The sequence below is a fragment of the Drosophila pseudoobscura genome, chromosome 3, assembly GCF_009870125.1.
Source record: "Drosophila pseudoobscura strain MV-25-SWS-2005 chromosome 3, UCI_Dpse_MV25, whole genome shotgun sequence".
Classification (NCBI taxonomy): Eukaryota; Metazoa; Arthropoda; class Insecta; order Diptera; family Drosophilidae; genus Drosophila; species Drosophila pseudoobscura.
In genome coordinates, this window is record NC_046680.1 from 5,897,778 (window position 1) to 5,917,425 (window position 19,648).

General features: G+C 49.7%; 6 protein-coding genes across 9 annotated transcripts in view; 2 read left to right on the forward strand and 4 right to left on the reverse strand.

Moving 5' to 3' along the window:
* The window catches only part of pdm3 (pou domain motif 3), a 64,724-nt gene that overhangs the window by 21,701 nt on the left and 23,375 nt on the right, over nt 1-19,648 (forward strand). The gene's annotated exons all lie outside the window — the stretch shown is intronic.
* spaw (spacewatch) lies at nt 9,233-11,129 on the reverse strand. Its single transcript, XM_033377321.1, has one exon. The coding sequence runs from the start codon at nt 11,023-11,025 to the stop codon at nt 9,331-9,333; it is 1,695 nt and encodes a 564-aa protein (XP_033233212.1). The 5' UTR covers nt 11,026-11,129; the 3' UTR covers nt 9,233-9,330.
* On the reverse strand, nt 11,213-12,087 carry hubl (hug-bell). Its single transcript, XM_001360253.4, has one exon. It carries the CDS (start codon nt 12,049-12,051, stop codon nt 11,350-11,352), a length of 702 nt encoding a protein of 233 aa, XP_001360290.4. The 5' UTR covers nt 12,052-12,087; the 3' UTR covers nt 11,213-11,349.
* boly (borrelly) lies at nt 13,929-14,974 on the reverse strand. The gene has a single exon (XM_001360254.4). The coding sequence runs from the start codon at nt 14,800-14,802 to the stop codon at nt 13,996-13,998; it is 807 nt and encodes a 268-aa protein (XP_001360291.3). The 5' UTR covers nt 14,803-14,974; the 3' UTR covers nt 13,929-13,995.
* Nucleotides 16,949-17,929, reverse strand: LOC4803591 (uncharacterized). Its single transcript, XM_001360255.4, has one exon. The coding sequence runs from the start codon at nt 17,804-17,806 to the stop codon at nt 17,027-17,029; it is 780 nt and encodes a 259-aa protein (XP_001360292.2). The 5' UTR covers nt 17,807-17,929; the 3' UTR covers nt 16,949-17,026.
* On the forward strand, nt 18,067-19,046 carry LOC4803594 (uncharacterized). Its single transcript, XM_001360256.4, has one exon. It carries the CDS (start codon nt 18,211-18,213, stop codon nt 18,940-18,942), a length of 732 nt encoding a protein of 243 aa, XP_001360293.2. The 5' UTR covers nt 18,067-18,210; the 3' UTR covers nt 18,943-19,046.

The following is a 19,648-nucleotide window of genomic DNA, read 5'->3' on the forward strand; positions in this document are numbered from 1 at the left end:
AATTAATAAAAAAATAAAGCAATCAAAATATACACAAAAAAATAAGGAAAAAATAGTAAAAAGTGCATACAATTTATGTGTGCATGCAGTCAAATGAGTAATCGACTGCAACGGGGAGACAAGCAGCAACAAAGCCGCAACATTTATTGAAAATTAAGTAAAAAAAAAAATAAAGACAAAACCGGGCACCAACGGCTCCAAAGGCAACAAATAATAAGCGCAAAATAATCAGCACACACACACACACACACACACACAACAACAGAGAGCGGATACGAGCGGTTGAGGGAGAAATATGTCTAACTGAGAAATAAATTGTATATTGGCGCAGTGGAAAACAAGAAAATCCAGGTGCAATAAAAATCGAATTAGAGGCCATAGAAAAAATAAAATAAAATAAAGATACAACTATAATCCATAGGAAAATTAATGTGCTAAGCGGGAGGCAGTGATACACTTTCTGGATGGGCAGATACTCGCAGAAGTGCGATGCCAAGTGGAGGATATTTCTAGGCAGGAGGGAATCGAATATGGAGGAAGCGAGTACCTAAGATCCCTCGACGAATAAGCTGTGATACCCACCAGAATACCCTAACCAGAAGCACTAGCACTGGCTCTAGCAGGAGGTAGAGTAGGTTGAAGGAGAGGCTGACTTGACTTGACTCTAAAGATATATTACAGCTAATTATGAGGGGACTGAGTGGCGCACGGACCCATTGACTACGCAGCTGTACAGCAGTATTTTGGGGCCAAGGCGGCAGCACTTGAAAGCTGCCAACCCGCTGTGTGAGTCATAGGCGTCTAATGAGCCACAGTCTGCTGTCGGCGGCTGCCGCTGTTGGCCAAGCCTTTTGGCCGGCTCTGGCTGTGGCCGGTGAAAGTACGGGGTGTGCACCACCGACACCGCCACCGCCACCGCCACCGCCACCCGTTTTGTACTCTAATTTAGTCTTACTAATTATAAGCTGATCGCAAATTGTACTCCTTCTGTTGGTCTTGTACGGCTACGAGTCTCCTTGTTGCTGCTGCCGCTGCTGCTGTTGGAGACGAACATGCCACGCATGCGCAATGGACTGGGGCAATCAGTCTGTGGCCTGGCCAGAGGAAGGAGGTGGTTCTACGTGCGTGCCAAGCGGATTTGATTTGCCTGTTCAGCTGTGCTCGTGGGTGTGTGAGTGAGTGTTTGAGTGAGTGAGTGAGTGAGTGAGTGAATGAGTGCGTGAGTGAGTGTATGAGTATGGACTCGCATCTGCAGTGTCATCATCATCATGATCGTGGCGTTTGCCCGAACCGGTTTCTGCATTTTACTTTAAATGTTGCAAATATTTAAGCGGGATTATCCATGCTACGATGCCTGCTCTGCGCCGGTGTCCGTGTCCCGTCCCGTCCCGTCCCGTCTCAATCCCCGTCCCGTGGCCTGGTTCTTGTTACCAATGTTCTTTGTGGCCCTGGTTAGCGTACTCGCACTCCCAGCTGTGTTGCATGTAAATCGTTTGTAATTAGTTGAAAGTCTTGACGCGTATGTGCAACAGCAACAGGCAGCAGGCGGGCAGGCAGGCAGGCCGGCAGAAAGATTTTAAAAGAGGAGCAGACAATAATTGCTTATTAAATGAATGTTCTGTGCAGATATTTTTATGACTAACCACGTGAGTGCTAAATTGACTGCAAATGAGCCAAAAGATGAAGACGGCCCATTGTCGGCCACAAAAGGGGGGCCTGGAGAGGCCCCACGAGAGGGTAATTTAAATGGTGAACAAATTGATAAATTACTTGCCAGAACTTTCGTGATGAGAAAGGCCGTAAGTGAAAGAATATTTATAATATTATGTTTTGATCCTTTTACAGGTTCCATATTCGTATATTCCTTTTTTTCTGTGCCACGGGCGCCCTTCTACATTCTGTATTCAGCTTTTCCTTTTTGTATACTCCAAAAGTATTCCCAGACCCGAGACAAGACCCAAATTCCTTTGCAGACATTTCGTTGATATTAATTCAAAATTAATTGCAAATAAATTACCAAGCAATTTGTGTGTCGAGATGGCGAGAGAGACCCGCACCAGCTGCATGCAACATTGAAATTGTCGGTGTGTGCTGTTGCATGTGTCTGTGTGTCTGTGTGTGTGTGTGTGTTTAAGTATAAATTAATTGTATCGCCGAGTAAGTACGACTTATGCACGTCCACGTAATGCCAATAATCATCTGGGACTGGCTCTAACTACCCGACATCCCCCTTGCACCTTCCTCCTCGTGCTACTTGCCTTAATTTCATTTCATTTACGCAAAGCCGGCAAAAAAAAAACAGCAACAACAGACTGCAAAATGGCAAATTGCCTTCGTCTTAATTATGGTGGCATTAAAAAATTATTAACAATGTTGCCGACAATAACATGAACTGGTTGTGGCCGTGTCCAGATCAGGCGTCCTCTTGGGGTTGCAGTTTTTCGATATCATAAATTAGAGGAAATTTTCTATTGCGTGATAATCGACATGAGAAGTGGCAGCAGCGACATGGCACCATCTGTTGGCCACTTCCATACTTCTCCCACTAGAATAGACTAGACTAGACTAGACTGGACTGGACTAGACAACTGTATTATGACAAGCCAATAATTGGCAGCCATTATTCATAATTTGAAGTGCGCCTGGCCGGCTACCATTTGTATCTATCTCTTTCAATCTGCATCTGAATCATTTATCTGGTTGCCCATATAATATTTATCTGGTCGGTATGCCACATACTCGTGTGAATCACAGTGCAACACCTAAGCCGAGGCCCATTGTAGGCTCTGTTGACCTTTCCTTAGTCATAGGCCACATGCCATATGCCACATGGCTTCCTTCCCACCAGAAACGGTTCCTTCCACATCTGGATTGACCGCACAGACCATCGATGGATACCACTCGATGAGGATCGGTTATGGAGGGGGGGTGGCGGGGTAGCGGATGGCAGATGGGTTAATAATTAGCGAAACGCGATTTGGGCCAGGTCTGGCCTCCATGGGAGAGAAAATCCATGCCCACTGGCCATGTGCGAGGACTGCAGTTGGAGCTGGAGTTTGGCATTAAAATAAATTTAATATAGCCAAGCTCTGAGCCGGTTGGCCCAAAGCCCGAGTCAGAGCCTGAGCCTGAGCCTGAGACTGAGCCTGAACTTGGCTGCCGAGTCGAGTCTCTCATAATTTGCGAAAAGAGACGAAGTCGCTTGGCCAAGTTGCAGTTGAAGTCGTAGTCGTAGTCGGATTCGGAATCGGAATCGGAGTGGCTGCAACTGAGGCACAGACGTTGTGTGGCTGTGGCTGCGGCTGTGGCTGCCTCCGCTTGGCTTCAATTAAACGTGTCTGTGTGCTTGTGTGTGGCTGCAATAGTTAAGGCCAAAAATAGCATTTAAACTCATTAATTTAACGCGTGATTATGACCATGTTTGTAAGCGCACTCGTACCGCACTCCGACTATGAGTTCGTGGCGTCGTTTCTGCCTGCCGCTGCCTGCTGCCTGCCGCTGCCGCCTGCCGCTGCCGCCTGCCGCTGCCGGCTGAAAGTGGAGTTCGAGTTCGAGTATGAAAAACGTTGCCAAAAGGCATAATATTTGTTGCTTTTATTCTTGTTACCTCTTGCTGTTATTGCTGTTGTTTTTTGGCATTTATTTTGCGCTTCTTTTGCGGGCCTTACCCAGGGGGAAGGGGTCGGGATCGGGGTCTGTGTTTTGGTTTTGGCCATCGCATCGCCTCGCATTGTTGATGTTTTATGCATCAGCGGGACAATTCGGCTTACACTGACACAGCCCAATGCAAGGATTATGGGATATCGTTTAAAATTGTACATTCTCCAATCACTTTATTGTGGAATTCTGTGGGGAATGCTTGTATGCTCTGTAGAAGCCACAACTATCCACACTTCATTCGATCGTTAATCCCATTTCTCTCAGTGCATTTGTTTGAGTGCGTCACAAATTAAATGCACATTCGCTCTGGCTTCAGGAAAAACCCACCGCAGAGGAAAGAGGAAAGCGAAAAGCGAAAAGGCATAAAAAAGAGATGCCACAATTGCGATAATTTTTCTATTTGTTAGCATTGCGTTTTGGCCCCAAAAGAAATTGGCCATGAGGCAGAGACCGACATACCTTTATGGCTTAAAGCGAGCGAGAGAGCATTAATTTTTTTATGTGCTCATTGTGGGGGCCAAGTCCAAGACCAAGACCAAGTCCAAGCCGAAGACCAAGTCGCAGAGGAACTCTGGCTGTAGCTCTGTCTCTGAGTCAGTTGTTTATTTAGCCAAGCCATGCAAAGGAGGCTATACGGTACTGGGACCTGGGACCTGGGACCGGGGTCCAAGAGGGTCAGACTGGAGCTCTCCTCCACTCGATAATTGCAATGAAATTGCATTCTACTTCCATTTAGCCAAAGGCGCTAATTCGTTTATTATGAGCTCTGAGGGGTGGAGAAGGAGGAGAGGGGGACACCGGCAGGAGGATAAAGTATGCGGCCAGAGCCACTCCGCAGATGGCATGGAAAATGCTCAAGAAAAATGCATAATTTTTCCGTCTTTTGCGTTGGGTGTGGCACAAATAATAAAGGAAGAGAAATAACAATGGCAAGAACAAGTTTGCAGGCCGATTTTGTTTGCTTAATGAGTTCAAGAGAGTGGGAGGAACGAAACATGATATTGGAGCAAGACGAGGAAAACTGTTGGCAAGAAAGGTTACGACTGTACTGGAAGAAAATAGAGACCACACGATGGAGTTGATGGAGAGAAGCCTGAGGACTGGATTAAAAGAAAGACTCAGACTCAGGTGAGCTTAGGAGCAGGGGAACATTAAGACAGCATTGAATTTGTCAAAAGATACCAGTATCCCCCAAACACCCATATGATACACACGAGTGCCGTCCAAAATGAGAGCAAAAATAGTACGACGAACAGCGACCATCGTCTAAAGAGAGTAATTAGTCTGCTGACTAATTGCAACTAATGTGCATGTCCATGAGTGTGTGGGATGGTGTGTGACAAGGAGATACGTGTGGGGTGGGAAGGAGGCCAAAGGACCTTTCAATAGTTTGCTTGTGTCATCGTTAGTGGCCTTTGTGGCGGTTGTTGTTGCTGCTGCATTATTGGCAGTGCCAATTAAGTGAAATTTATGTGCTTCAATAAATTATGAGTGCCGCAGCTGACAGATGCTACAGAGTACACAGAAAAAATAGTCACAAAAAAGAAGAAGGAGGAGCAACGGACGCCGTGGCCAATGCGGGGCAAAACTTTTGGCCAAAAAGGACAACACGACGGAAAAGTGGCTTTTAGTTGGTGGGTAAGCGCGACACATGTCGCTAAGGTAAAATAGTTATTAGTAAATATATTCAGCACTATATTTGCATAGATATCCCCTCCCACACACCACACATCGCACGGCCAAAAACACACCACACATCGCACATACGCCGCGGTGTCCACGGCACAAACTTCGGCCCGAGGGCCACTAATAAAACAATTGACGTGCTGTAAGGGCGCCCGAAAGCCAGTTGATATCCGAACCGAACTGAACCGAACCGTAGTTGACTGCAATAATTATTCAAGCGCCAAACACTAAGGGCCACAACACCATCCATAGACACAGACACTGCCACAGCAGGTGCAGGTGCAGGTGCAGGAGCGACATCATCCTCATTCTCATCGACAGGAACAGCAGCAGCAACAGCAGCAGCAGCACACACTGGGATACCGGGGATAGAAGGCTATTATTGCGCCCAACTTAACCTGTTTTAGTAATTAATTTGGGTATTGTACGTTTTAATTAGTTTAAGAGAGACAACAGCAGCCATAGAGCACTGGAAACAGCGTCAAAAGAGGGGCGTCTGATGGCAGCCAGTCGCGACTATGTACTTTGTGTCGCCAAAGAGAATACATATATCCCGCCTTGGAGTCGCCTAATCAACAGTTCTCGATGGAAACTGAGTTTGAATTTTGGAACCATTCAAAGACACTTTTCCGTTTCTCGCTGCCCGACAAGCAAAGTGGAGTGACTTCTAATCGATGCCAAGGGTTGCAATTCATGCCACAACTAATCCCAGTCCCCTTGGGGCATAGACGATAGCACACCCCCAACATTAGACGCTTTATTTCCAGCTAATTATACACGCTCCGCACTGACTCCGTTCGGACCATCGTCCTTTGCACGCGTCTCGCCCTGGACAGTGCGGACAGGCTTTGGGCGCGTCCAAAACATATTTCAAAGTCTGGCTAAATACATTTTTAATTATGATTTTGCGTTAATAATTATGACCTAAGCTAACGGCAGCAACAAAACGAGTTGTTGCAAGTTGTTGCTGTTTGCTGTTGCAAGCCGTAATAGCCTACGATACCCAGCGGAGTCGTCGAATGGTTTAAATTAATAATTACGCGAAAAGGCAGAAGGCGCAGGCCACGAAGCCACGAAGCCTCGTCTCAGGCGCCTTTCGGGCTGGCTCTGGCTCCAACTCCAACTCCGGCTCCGGCTCTGTCCTCGGCGCTGTCGTCCCCAGTTTGCATGCAAGTGAAAATAATTAATGCACTTAATGTGTAATTATTTCAATTAAACGATATGTATTCCACCGATGCGGGGTCCTGAGTTGTGCCTTCTCGTTCTCTTTCGCTTAATTGGGTGGGGCAGGAGCGGAATTAAGTTCGGCCTAATTGGCATTTCGCCTGCCCGATCATTGATACCCTGAATCTATGTGAGACGGGATCGCAATATACTAGTAGTAGGGCACATCCATCTGCAGATCAGCAAATCAGCAGATCATGCAGAAACCAGTTCCACTCTTCTTGCTGCGGGCCCCACTTAATTATGAAAGTGTCGTGCGAGTGTCATTGCCGTAAATTGTATTCCGTCGATCTGGCCTAATCACGGCACATACTCGTACACTGGCTTATGGCCCAATACAGCCAGCACTTGGCGGTGTTAATGGCGTGTACTTATTAGTCGCTGTTTGTCTCTCAATTCCGAATGGATGCAAATTTGATTGTGAATTATGGATGTACGACATTCAATTGCAACAACATTGTTGCTGGCCAAACATATAGTTTACTGTTGGCCATTTTTGTTGCCAACGTTTCCTCTTTTCTTCTTAATTTCTGTATCTTTTTTCTCCTGCAATTATAGTGCGATTAGAAAGTTTTCGTCCGCTCTCTTATTGATATTTCTCTGGCATATTTCATGCCTGTGCATGCAACGTTTTCGGAGTGCGGGAGGGATGGAGAGAGTGGGCACAATTATTTATTGCAGCCATTTGGTGGCATGAATGCCTCTCTTACTCTCTCTCTCTCTTTCCCTGTATATGCCTGTCTTCCTCTCTTCTCTGGAAATCCATGGCTGAGCTTAACAGGCGCACAGCAAGGGCAGCAGCAGCAGCAGCAGCAGCAGCCTTTCTCGGAGAGGAGTGTGAATGGAACCCCTAAGAACAAAAAAGAGCCTCAAGCAGAGAGCTGGACATTTCTTAGGTGTTTGCTTGTGCCTCGAAAAGAGAGTGTGCCAGGAGGCGAGTTTGCTCAGCAGCTAGAAGAGAGGAGAGAGTACGACGGAACTTAAGAGGTTTTCAAACGAGAGATAGTCCCAGCTGTGGGCATTGCAGCTCACTCGAGAAAATTCTATAAAAATATAAAACTACATTTCATTTGGAATCTTGAAATTTACTCACCGCATCGCACCGCTCTCACATGGCCACAGAATCATATTTTCTCTGCTCCCTGAAACGTCCACTACTGCGCTGTGCTGGCTAGTGTTTCGGCCCTACAATTTGATTATGCCATGTCCGGCAGCTATTTTAGATTTGATTTTCCATGCACATTTTCAGTTTTCAGTTTTCCCTCGTTGTGTTGTTTTTTATCCCAGTCCCAGTCCCAGTCCCTTTCCCTGTCCGGCGAGAGTGTTTTTCACATTTTAATTTAAATTAGAGGGGGAAGCCATGCCAGGGCTACTCAGGGCTGCTGTTCAGTGGATGGGCGTGGATGTGGATGTGGATTGGGATGGGGATGGGTCTGACGCTGTCTGACAAGCGTTATGCCTGTTATGCTCATAACTCGTTCAGACTCTGGACGAGCTTAACGCGCTGATGTATGCTAATGAGCCGGCATTGTACCCTCTGCTGACTCAACTGCTGGACAGGAGTAGGAGTAGCAGTAGGAGTTAGGAGGTGGAGGCTGTTGCTGCTGCTGCTGCTGGGGTGTTTCCATAAATATGCATAATGCAATTAACAGCCAAATGTAATTGCAAGAAATAAGAAAAAACAGAGAAAAATCAGGGCGATGGGGAGATGGGAAGATGGAAGAGTGAGAGATGGAGAGACGGAGAGCAGAAAGCAGAGAGTAGTCGAGCATTAGCTGCTGACAAACCACCCGCATGACAGTACAGCACGGTCCTGTCCTGTCCTCGTCCTCGTCCTCGTCCTGCACCGCAGTCATGTCACATCACGTCACAGCACAGATGGTGATGCATGACAGTCATGCCAGCTGCTGCTGCTGCTGCTGGCCACGGCTCAGGCCATGGTTTTTGCATACGAGCCAATGCCCGACTTTCCCAACCAACCTGTTCCCTCGCAAATTTTAATTAGGCTATTAAACAATTGCTGGAACGCATGTTAGCCAACCAGTTTGCCTGTGTGCTTGTGCCTGTGTCGCTCCTCTCGCCCAGTTCCGCCTCAAGATCGAATCTTTGCCTGGCGAATCTGTGCCAAATTTCGCATAAACACTGCCAACAATTCAAAGCCGAAATACAACACCAACAAAGCCAACAAAACCAAGCAAACCGAATAACCGTTGCGTGCCTAGGCCCAGTCAGAGCCAACAGCCTGCACTCCGCCAGAGACTTTGTCTTCTGTCTCCAGTCTCTCTATCTATCTGGGAGTCTGTCTGCAACTGCAACTGACTCTGACTCTGACTCTGCCTCCGCCTGGCTGATTGGGCGCGCGTTGTTTTGCATTTCCATTTCCATTTCCATTGCCATTTCCATGCCAAAGTCAGTCCAGTCCGGCCGAGTCTGCGTAATAAAATGCATTTTAATTTGGCTAAATGTTCAATTAAATTTAAACATGCGCAGTCTGCTGTTCGCATTTTGTGTGTTTGCTGTCGTTGCGATGAGCTTTTCCGCACTGGCATCGATGGCAAAGTGAATGTGCAATCGGACGACCCTCCTCCTACGAAACCCAACTCCAATCCCCTTGAGGGTGGGTGAGGGTGGAATATATAGAAATCAGTAAACAATATCTGCGTGTAACTCATATTTAAAATAATTATTCCATTATTGCTTTTCAATATAATAATTTTGATTATCCAAACAAATTAAATAAATGCCCAGCTGCTCCGTCTACTACTTTTCAGGCTTGGTAATTTTGATCGTGGTCTTGAGACGGCTTTTTCCGGACTTCAGTTCGTCAAGGGCCTGCTGCAGAACGGCAAGAACCACTTGTGTGTGTGACTGCGTCTCCGTTAGGTTGGTGTGGAGGCGGCGCCCCTTGGCGTCCCCCTTGCTTACAGCGAGCTTATCCGCTGGCAGTTTCCGAATACCCTTTCCCGGTTTGGCAGGTGCCTTTGGCGCTGCAGGGCGCAGACTCTTCAGAGATTTGTCAAGTCCTGTGGAAATCTTACTTCGGGTGGCCTTCGAATCAGCTGGAACTTGTATGGTTTTGAAGGGCCTGTAGGGCTTTATGGTATTATTGGCCTCTGGAGCCTCGGACTCGCAGCGAAGGAACTCGCCAAAGTCCGAGTCGGCATCGGTTGTGCTGGCCAAGTCCTGGTCTTTCCTGGAGGTGGAGGTGGAGGAATCCGCTCGGTTATGGTCCCACATACTTTGCATTTTGTCAAAGAAGATCTTGCTGGCAATCTCAGTGTTGAACGCATCGGCCATGTCTGTCTCCTGGTCTGCGTTCAATGCGTCTGTGGATGTGGCCACGCGGTCACGGTACCACACGCTCTGCATTTCGTCGAGGTAGACCTGGTTGGCACCCTTTTTCGATCCCGATAGATTCGTTGGTGCCGGAACCCGCTCCTCTTTGGACCTCGTTCTGAGCCCCCCTTTCCCCCTTACTTTCCACCTCATGCACGCCTTGTAGACAGATAGATTTGGAGAGAGTGTGTTTGCCCTGAACTCCGGGTCCTCTGCATCATTAAAGATATTTGCCGCCTGTACGGCCTGATTCATGCACTCGTCGTAGACAGTTCGATCCGCTTCCAATTGAGTATTAGTGCTGGCCACATATTCCTTGAACAAGGCCTCTATTTCGGACGCTGCGAAGCTCTTTGTTTCCTCAATTGATTCCAAGAAGTCCGTGAAGTCGGCTAGATCGTATGACTCATTGTTATACCGCACCGCTGGACCCGTTCTCTCATCCTCTGCCAATGGACTGTTTGCTTCATTGGTGATCCAGCTTTCGTGGAACCAGCCAGCTTCGGAGACGGGGCAGCCAGCGAGGATATCGTCCACTGCTAGACTAATGCAATGGTCGTAGTCATCTGTGGTTCCAGGGGCACTCGTAGAGTCCTTATCCTCACCAAATCTACCGCTGGATCTTCTGCTAAACCTTCTTCGACGGATGTCGTGGTAACCTTTCCTCGATTGATACGCAATCGATGACGCGCCCTTGTCGCGAGCAGTTAAGGTCTTCACACTAATAGTGTCCTCCGCCTGACAAGTGTTCTGATTGATTTCTTCTGGTGCCAGCTTCTTCAGCTGATCCCACTGATCATCATTGTCTGCCATGAGTCTGGCGCTGCTGTCCATGTCCAGCGCCTGTCCATGCAGCCCTTCAGCCGCAGAGCTGGCATCGATCTCCGAGTCCTCGCTGAAAAATTCGTCTTCGGAAGTCGGCTCCACGGTGCCAATCGTACGGATCTCACACAGGGATTGCGTCTTTTTGGCGTCCCTCTCCGGGCACAAGAGACACGCCTGACTGAATCGTCGACTCAGCTCGAGCCTCGCCTCCGAGGGCTTGGCGGCCAGGCAGTGCGTGACGCAGCGATTGGCCATTCGCGCACATATCAGCATCGTGGACGAACGAGAGATCATAGTGCCGGCGAAAGCTAAACAGAATTTGTATTTTTGAAAAGAGAAATTTCGATATGTGTTCTAGCTTGGGAACTGTGTAATGGACTGTCCAAACTAAAGTCTATTCCCAGGCAGGAACAAGACAGATTGGTCTGAGAGTGCTCCGTAGGTGTAAAGGGTCAGGGAGTTGGGCAAAAAGAAGAGCAACTCACTTTCGTCCCCATTCTATTTATGATTATTTCTTTGATGTTTTCTGATGGTCCCGTGGGCTCTGACAGGATCTCTGCAGCTAGAGTGCACAGCTTCTGTCAGAGCTCACAGGACACATGTGTACACCATCTTCGGTTACGATCGCTGGCACGGATAGATGCTCTTTGGCTTCCTGTCGAACAGATTATCAAAGCAGATCGGGTAACGCTCCAGGCAGCGGCACTCGTGTGGACGCTCCGGTATGAGACCATCGCGTACGCACTCTGAGTAACTGGGAAACGGACATTTGATCTTCTTGCACGGCCTCCAAGACGAGCACTTGGGCGGCACCAGTCGCGCCCTACAGCTTGGCATCGCTAGGCTGCTACAGCTCTTAGACGCCTTGTTCTTGCGGCGCTTCACTTGTGGCGGAATGGCATCGGACCAGCCGCAGACTAGCTTGGGCACCAGGCGGGGACAACACTCCCACCAGGTGCGCTGGAAAGGGCGGAACTTATCCGACGCCTGGTAGAACAATACGTCGAAGCGGTCGTCGCACTTTTTGCAGGACTTGGGCAGAGTTTTCCACATGAGCTCTGTGCGGCACTTCGGTGGCGGTGACTCGACCCCCGACATCTTCTTGAATTGGTCACACACAAACGCGGAGATGCTCCTCCCTACACAGAACTCGTTGGAGGGTCGACTGCAAATGTGCTCCATGAATGGCTTGGATCTGCAATCGATTGAACTGCGATGGTCAAGGGGGTTGATTTTTTTGATCTCAGCGACTCGATGGAAGCATCTGCTGGAAGTGGAGATCATTTGGAGCATCTGCCAGGCCGAACCCATTAGCATCATGGTACGATTCTTTCAAGGGGCACTTAAGTGGGCTTATATGAATTTTTAGGGGATTTTAGGCCAAAAGTTGGAAGGAAACGGCATTGCCTGCCCCATACTCCAATGAAAAAAGACTACTTTTGATCCGAAACATTAATAACTTAACTTTAATAGCTTTAATAACTTTAATAGTTTGGTTTTGAGAGAGTAGCCATGGAGAACCGGAGCCACCATCAAGTACAACTCGGCCACAGCACAATATCCCTGCGGTAGTGTTGTGTTCTAGCTGTAGCTGAATGGGGCGGCAGATGGCCAGGACTGCACCCATCACAGACCACTATGTGTCAATTTAGAAACATTTACGTGTCATTTTGATGCGATCAAAGACTCTGGTTATTGACGCAGGAGCCCAGGCCGCGTCCCATGGCGTATTGTCTGCCCATGAGCAGAGTGGGAGACATCTGGGCCATTCCCCCCGACATCTTGCCCAGATGGAGGGGCAGCTTTGGTGTGGGCGGCGCCTTGAACAAGCTGAGGCCCTTGCGGGAGGCTTCCAATAGCTCAAACATCCGGAGAGTCTGCAACTTGGGGGCCATTTCTCCGAGGACAGGGACCGTGGCCGGGACCGGCAGCATCTTGTCCCCCGATGCACCCTTCGGCAGCGTCGGACTGAAGTCGTTGGGCTGTTTCTTCATCGGCGATCGCTGGCAGCCGGATATGAATGAGGTCCACGTCGAGGTAAAATCGTAGTTCATCGCCTTCGCCATTCTACGGGATGCCGGGATCTGGTGCGAGGCGGCGTAGGGCCTCAAGTAGTCAAATCGCTCAGCGGCCTTCGGCTGCGGGGACAGCACCTGGGCAGTCCACTGAGCCTTGCTCCTGATGAGATGCGACTGGGATTTCGACTGGTTAACGAAGAATTTTGTCAAACGACCCGCGCAAATGGAGGCCAAAATAGAGGTTCCTGCCATGACTATTTTCGGCGTTTTCTTGGTCTCGATTGTGAACACTAAAGCGAAGAACTATATACGAGTAATGCGAACAAGCGATTTGGAAGACGGTTTGAGCAAAAAATAAAATGTACTTTGATATGTGATGTGTCTGTGAATGTGAATCGAAAGTCAATGCCAACTGGATCCTCCCAACGGGAGCTACACAAGTTCTGGCTATATTTTCTAAGGTTGCTTCGAAATATCTTTATTTCTTCAAAAGAATCATGGATTGCAAAAATTCTGTTTTCCGAGGCCCGCAACGGACGCAATTTGGAAATGTTTCATTGGTTGGCCCCGGAAAACAGAACCTAGTGCTGTCCAGTCCACAGTTTCCTTGCCGCAGCCCTTTTGACAGATCTTTGGACAGGAAAACTGTGTAACGGTGGTGAGACTCTTTAAGGGTTGCCCGATACCCTGGCGGCTGAATCTTCTTCATGCGCAGTTTCCCCGGCGGACACTCCACCGTGGTCCACTGATGGTAGCGGCACTTCTCCGGACTCGGCGGCTTGGGGCCGGGCCTCTGGGTCTGCCATTTGTTGCCGGTTTGGTGGAGGGCCTCGCGCAGGACGCTGCACTTTGTCTCCAGCTCACGGTACACGGCCATCAGCTTCTCGTAAGGCAGTTGGTATGGAAACTGCCTCTGGGGTGTAGAGCAGCAGAGCACAGACTCACATGGCGGATCGGGAAGCCTCGCCATGGAGCGAGCCTGTCTGTAGACCGATCGAAGCTTTAAGAGCGGACTGAACTGCTTCATCTGCATGGCTCCGGTGGGTTCCCTTTTGGTGGTAGATTTTACAACATTGAATTTTAAAAAGCAAAGGACTTCGAACGACGATTCTTTGACAAATGGAATGAGAGCCAGGAAAGTTCAGTCCCAAAAGGAATCTGACAAAAAAGACGATGGACTTTTGTTTGTTTGCTCTGTAATTGCACTAGTTTGGGCTATTGTTTAATCAGCGATAGAATCGACAGCCTAGGACTTCCTGTGACGATAGTACTCCCAGACGGAGCACATGGACGGTCGCTTAAGGCAGTTGCACTCGGTGGGTGGCGCCTCCGGCAAGGGATCGATCAAGCACTCGGAGAAGCTCGGATACTTGGTCAAACGCTTGCGGCACTTGCTCGGGCCGCGTGCGCCAATCTTGCACCTGGTTGAACTATGTACCTCCTTGCAGAAGGGCATCGTTATTTTCGGGCACGGCCCGCCCATCGACTTGGTGCAGGTCATCAGGTCCAGCTTGGGCGCCCCGGCGTTGCAGGGAACCATTTTGCAAACGGTCGAGGACTTGGGCTTCCTGCGCTTGCGCCGCTTGATGTTCATTGGCTTCAGGATGCACTTGGCCTTACGCTTGCGACGCTTCAGCACACACTCGACCCAAGTGCGCTGGTACTTGCGACGCAGCTTGTCGCCAGGCCGGTAGTACTTCAGGTCCCTGGGGGGAAAGGCAAAGGCACACCGGTCCGCCAGGCACTTCATTCTCTCGGTGATGAAAGAGTCGACTGTGAACTCCGGATCGGTACGACACTTGTACTCGGTGCGGCGCAGAGACTGCCAGCAGGCCTCGGGCACCCTCGTGTTGTCGGGGGGATCCATCCGCTTGAGGTCCTTCCGCACCGACAGCACGGGGTAGCTATCCACGCAATCCTCGCAGCCTTCGCGCCCGTACAGTGTGTCCATTTTCCTAATGGCGTTGCAAACCGAGAACAAGCCGGGGGTCGGCCTGCTCAGGACCTGCATCACCGTTGTCGCCCTCCTCATGGTATTCTTTAAGAGAAACATGGTCGTAGCCCGTGTCGAATTGGTTGCACAAGTTTAAAGCCGATTTGTATAATTTTTTATCAATCGAAAATGTTTGAACAAAAATTTACTGTTTTTTTTTTCGAGAAATTTATTTCGGAACGCAATTTTGATTTCGTCCGGACGGGGTGAAGGCAGAGACAGAATGGAGATTCTTTCTAGTTTCCAAGCAATACGAAAATTTTCGAAAGCAAATGAGGCCTTGTCTTTTGCTTTCCGAAATTTTGTATTTCGACACGCCCGGACGTGGGAGAGGTTGAATAACACAGGCGCCTTAGAAAGATCCCTTAGTAGAGATGTCTGCTATAGGAAACCTCCCTAATCATTTCGATCTTAAGAGATCTTTTGTCCAAAGATTTGACAAAGATTTTCTCACAAGTCTCCCCGCCTGAAGAATCCCTTACGTGATGCAGGAAACTGTCAAAAATATATATAAATATACTGAGGACAGCCCCCCTGCACACTCGCTTCTCTCGTGACCCAAAACTTTTTTTGTTTAATAGAGATTTAATTTCGGAATTTAAGGGATTTTCTATAACTCTTCAGCGATCGCTTAGCGTACGCCTGTGCGTATTCTTAGGCGAGTCCTTTCCTAGCGGCTCCAATTGCGAGTCTCGGTCCATCCTTCTCCACGGCGCTGACTGTGGTGGCGCTTGGGGGCCTTTGGCTGCTGAGGCTCCTGCCAGGTGGCTTGATAGGATTGCTCGGACCAGCGGCGTGGAGTGTATTTGGTATCGTCAAATCGTTGCTGGCCTGGATGGTTCAACGAAGAATTGGTCCGACGATGCTGCTCCTTCCGGTCGAGTCCCTCGATGTCGCGACGGTCCGTGGCCGGCTTTGGGGGCTCTTCGATCTCTTCCTCTAGCTCGTACTCGGGCCAAGTCCGCTCGTAGACCCGCTTCCGGTAGCAAACAGGCTTGTAGAATGTATCATCGTATCGGGCTGGACGGTTCAGCGCCTGCGACTGGGACGTCTCCCGGGGCTGGCTCTTCAGCATCCTAGTCCTGTGGTTCACCAGCCCAGGGTTGTCCGACATGTGCATGGCCCTCACGAATCCCGGCACTTTCGTCCCGGTGGCCATGCCAGGTCCAACGACCTTGGCTCTAAGAGCTGCCCACGAAGAATGCATTCTGATTGCTTTTAATTTAGATACTAAAATCCAAATATGAAAATGTGAAAATTCCGATAAAATTTAGACTAAAAAACAATCCGTACCGCTTGGATTGCAACTGATTTACTTATGAGAAATTTCGATAAAGTTTTCTAGGTTACAGCAAATTCTTGGGAATTTAGACTCCAGGACTACTAGATCTACTCATATTCAATAAAGCTGTGCTCTAAAGTTTATTTAATGAAAAGCAGTGTGGACTATGAACATTTTGTTATCCTCGATGACCAGATCGTGGAACCCAGCCTGCCATTGTTCGCTGTACAGCCAATCCGAGGCACCGATTCCCCCTCGTTGGGCCCTCGGGTTGGGCATGGCCGGCAATGGCGGTACGGGCTCCATGTCGAGCGGTCTGGATAGTTTTCCGCATCTGGTCGGTACTGGCAGCCTCTGCAGGTCCTCCATGCGGCGCTTCCTCGCTCGCCTTACCACCGGAAGGTGGCAGCTAGAATGCCGCCACAAGGCCACATCGTAGAGGCGTTGTCTCCGTTGGTTGGACTGCATCTTGGGCCGCAGCCTGAGTACCGACCTCAGCATTTTGATGTGGGCCGAAAATGTGCTTGGGATTTTGGTTTTGGTTATGATTTTGAATTTTGACAAGCTATTCCAAGATCAAGTGCCCTGGTCTCACTTATCCACTTGCCAGCAGTCGCATTCTTTGGCTGGCTTCGCGGCGGTGGGCTTCCTCTTGCACTCCGAGTAGCTGGGAAAGGGTGTCGGTTGCTTGGAGCACTGCGCCTTCTTGCGACTGCGCTTGCAGCTGGGCTCTGCCTTGGCCTTGGAGTTGCCGCACTTTGATGCGGCGGAGTCATCGTCGCCTCCGCAGCTGCCCGCACTCTTGGCCAGCAGGCGGCACGAGAGTACCGCTAGAGGGGGCAGTTTCCTGCTCAGATTTGCCCCGAATAATTGCAGCATTTTTTGAGATTTTGAGCCCCCTCTCCGCCCTGAATGAGTGAAATGTCAATGAGGCTGAGTTTGTATTTATTTCAGCTATAGTTCGAAAAAGTTGTCCTAGTCTCAAGCCACACTCCTCAGTGGTTAGGCCTCCCCGCACTTCTTAGCAGGTCCTTTACCAAGGGCTAGGCGACGCCTCAGAACGGCCCAGGCCTCGCACATGGCGAAGGACTCGAGGCATTTGCACTCGGTGGGAGGTAGTTCAAGCAGATCGCCCTTCTTGCACTCGGAGAAGCTGGGGTACGGAGCATTTCGCTTCTTGCAGCCGGACAGCCCCTTGAATGCGGCCTTGCATGTGGGCGGAATGCGGGCTGGCTTGCAGCAGGGCATCGTAATTCGGCGGCAGTTGCTGTCCGCCTTCTTGATGCACTCCATGGGGTTCTGCATCGGGGGTGCACCGTCCTTGGGATTCACCTTGCGCTTGCGCCGACAGGGCTTCGGGCGGACCATCGTCTCGTAGAGACAGACCTTCCTGGGCTTCACCACCATGCGGGGGCAGTCGTTCCAGGTGACCTGGTACTTGCGTTTTTCCTTGTCCGATACTCGATAGTACTTGATGTCGTATCGGGCAGGAAGCAGGCAGACAATCGGTGGGCAGCCCTCAATATCCCACATCGACTTAAAGGGCTTGGGCGGCTTGGGAAGATCCTTCGGCTCCTCCTTCTTTTTCGGCGTGATCCCACACGGCTTCCGCAGGGATGGGGGTCCGCACCTGGTTTCCACCGGCTTATCCACACAGACGTCCGGCTTGCAATCGTCATCCCCGAAGCTGCGCACTGGAGCTCTCAGCGCCGTAGCCCGCTGCAAGCACATTAGTCCGCCTTTTGCGACCTGCTGCATCGGTTGCCTCAAAAGCCGGAACATTTTGGATCTCTGTTTTGAATTTTTTCCACAGCCAAAGATAAAAAATTGGATTGTTTTTTTTCCAAAAAAGAACCGACAATTTTGGTACGACTAGGCCGAGAGTGTGTTTGAGACTGACGAAATGGAGACGAGGCCAAGCCTAGGCGCCCAACTGAAGGATCAAGGACTACCTGGATCAGACGGAAATGTAAAACTTTTTTGCTTATACAGGAGGCCTCGACAAAAGTTTTGCGCTGGGCTCGAGAAATGTCGGCGTCTAGGAAATTCAGTCTGGCTTAGGAATTCATTGGAGGCACTTCGGTTTCGGTTTGGGTTGAATATTTTCAGTTGTTTTTTGGTTGTAAGTTTCTCAAAATTTCTCAACAAATTCGTGATATTCCGGTTTTGTTTTGAAATCAACTAAAATGTCCGTGTGGCACTGTGTTGGGAGCAGGACCAGGGCCCAGCATTGGCCCAGGTTCCTGGGCGTCCTGAACAAGCACCGCCTGTACTCGAAGGACCACAGGCCGACGCCGAAGTGCGAGGGGGCGGATCCCTGCTCGCAGATCAAGGACTGCGACAACTCAAACTTCGTGAAGAGCGACAAGGCACCGGCGAAAAGCAAGTTTCAGTTCCACCATCTCATCAAGCTGCCGCCGGAGTGCTGTCTGAATGAGTGCATCGGCGCCTTTCCGCGCTTCGACGAGTGCCTCTACAAGGAGTCGGACAAGGCCAAGCGCAACTACCAGGTCACCTGGGTAGAGTGCCCCCCCATTCAGATCAAGCCCAAGAAGATCTGCTGCTACGAGCCGGGGAAGCGGCCGCCCATTGCCCGTCGCAAGCGCAAGGTGAAGGACGAGTGCGTCGAGGACAAGCCCTGCCCCTCGGAGGGACCGTGCCCAAAGATAGAAAGTCCCGGATGTCGGCCGGTTAGGAATCCCACGCGCTGCGAACTCACACGCGTCAAAACAGACTGCGTCAAGGTGAAGGCCCCCTATCCGGCCTACTCCGAGTGCCGACGACCCAAGCCGCGTCGCAGGCCCAGAGTCGAGTGCCACTGCCTGGACGTTCCGCCCATGTGCATAGTCTTCAAGGAAATGGCCAAGCTCGAGAGGCAGGGCAAAACGGCTGGAGATTGCCCGCCGCCAAAGAAATGATTCCCATGCAGATCTCGGCCAGATTCTGTCATCCTTCAGCCCATACCGCCGATGTCATCTAATGAATCCAAAGAGTCGAAAAACAAATTAAAAAAATACAAATACATTTTCGTTTGTCTCTTTCATTTTTAAAAGTGAATTTTGACAGATATTTCAGACGATAGTCTGATAGTTTGAAGTGCTCCATGCATGACCACCGATCTCCACCGATGTGGCACCTACCAGTCGACGCTGCTAGACATCTGCACTCTGCGTATAAATTTGTATCTTTAAGCGGCCTGTCCGCAGCCCTGCCCACTTAGCCATGCAGATTCGAAACATATTCCCCGATACCCGGCGATGAGTATGCAAAGTGTCTTCCAAAGGGAGAGAGAAGGAGGCTGCGGGACTGCGTGCCATATTAAAGTCGCTTTATAGCAAATTACCAATTCAGATATATACGAGTACGAGTACACACAAATCAGTTATACCCGGCGCATCTATCAGCATATTCCAAGCAAGTCGTATACACATACATATACGCGGTCTTATAGTCCTATAGTCGTACTGTCGTACAGTCGTATAGTATACATGCAGGCCGTCACATTTATTCGGGTTTCGAGTTTGATGTCCCCTTCCCGCCTGCATAATCAAAAGGGGAGCGGAGGATCGATCCCCAGTCTGTCTCTCCCTCTCTCTGAAGACAATCGAAATGAGACAAAGCCGG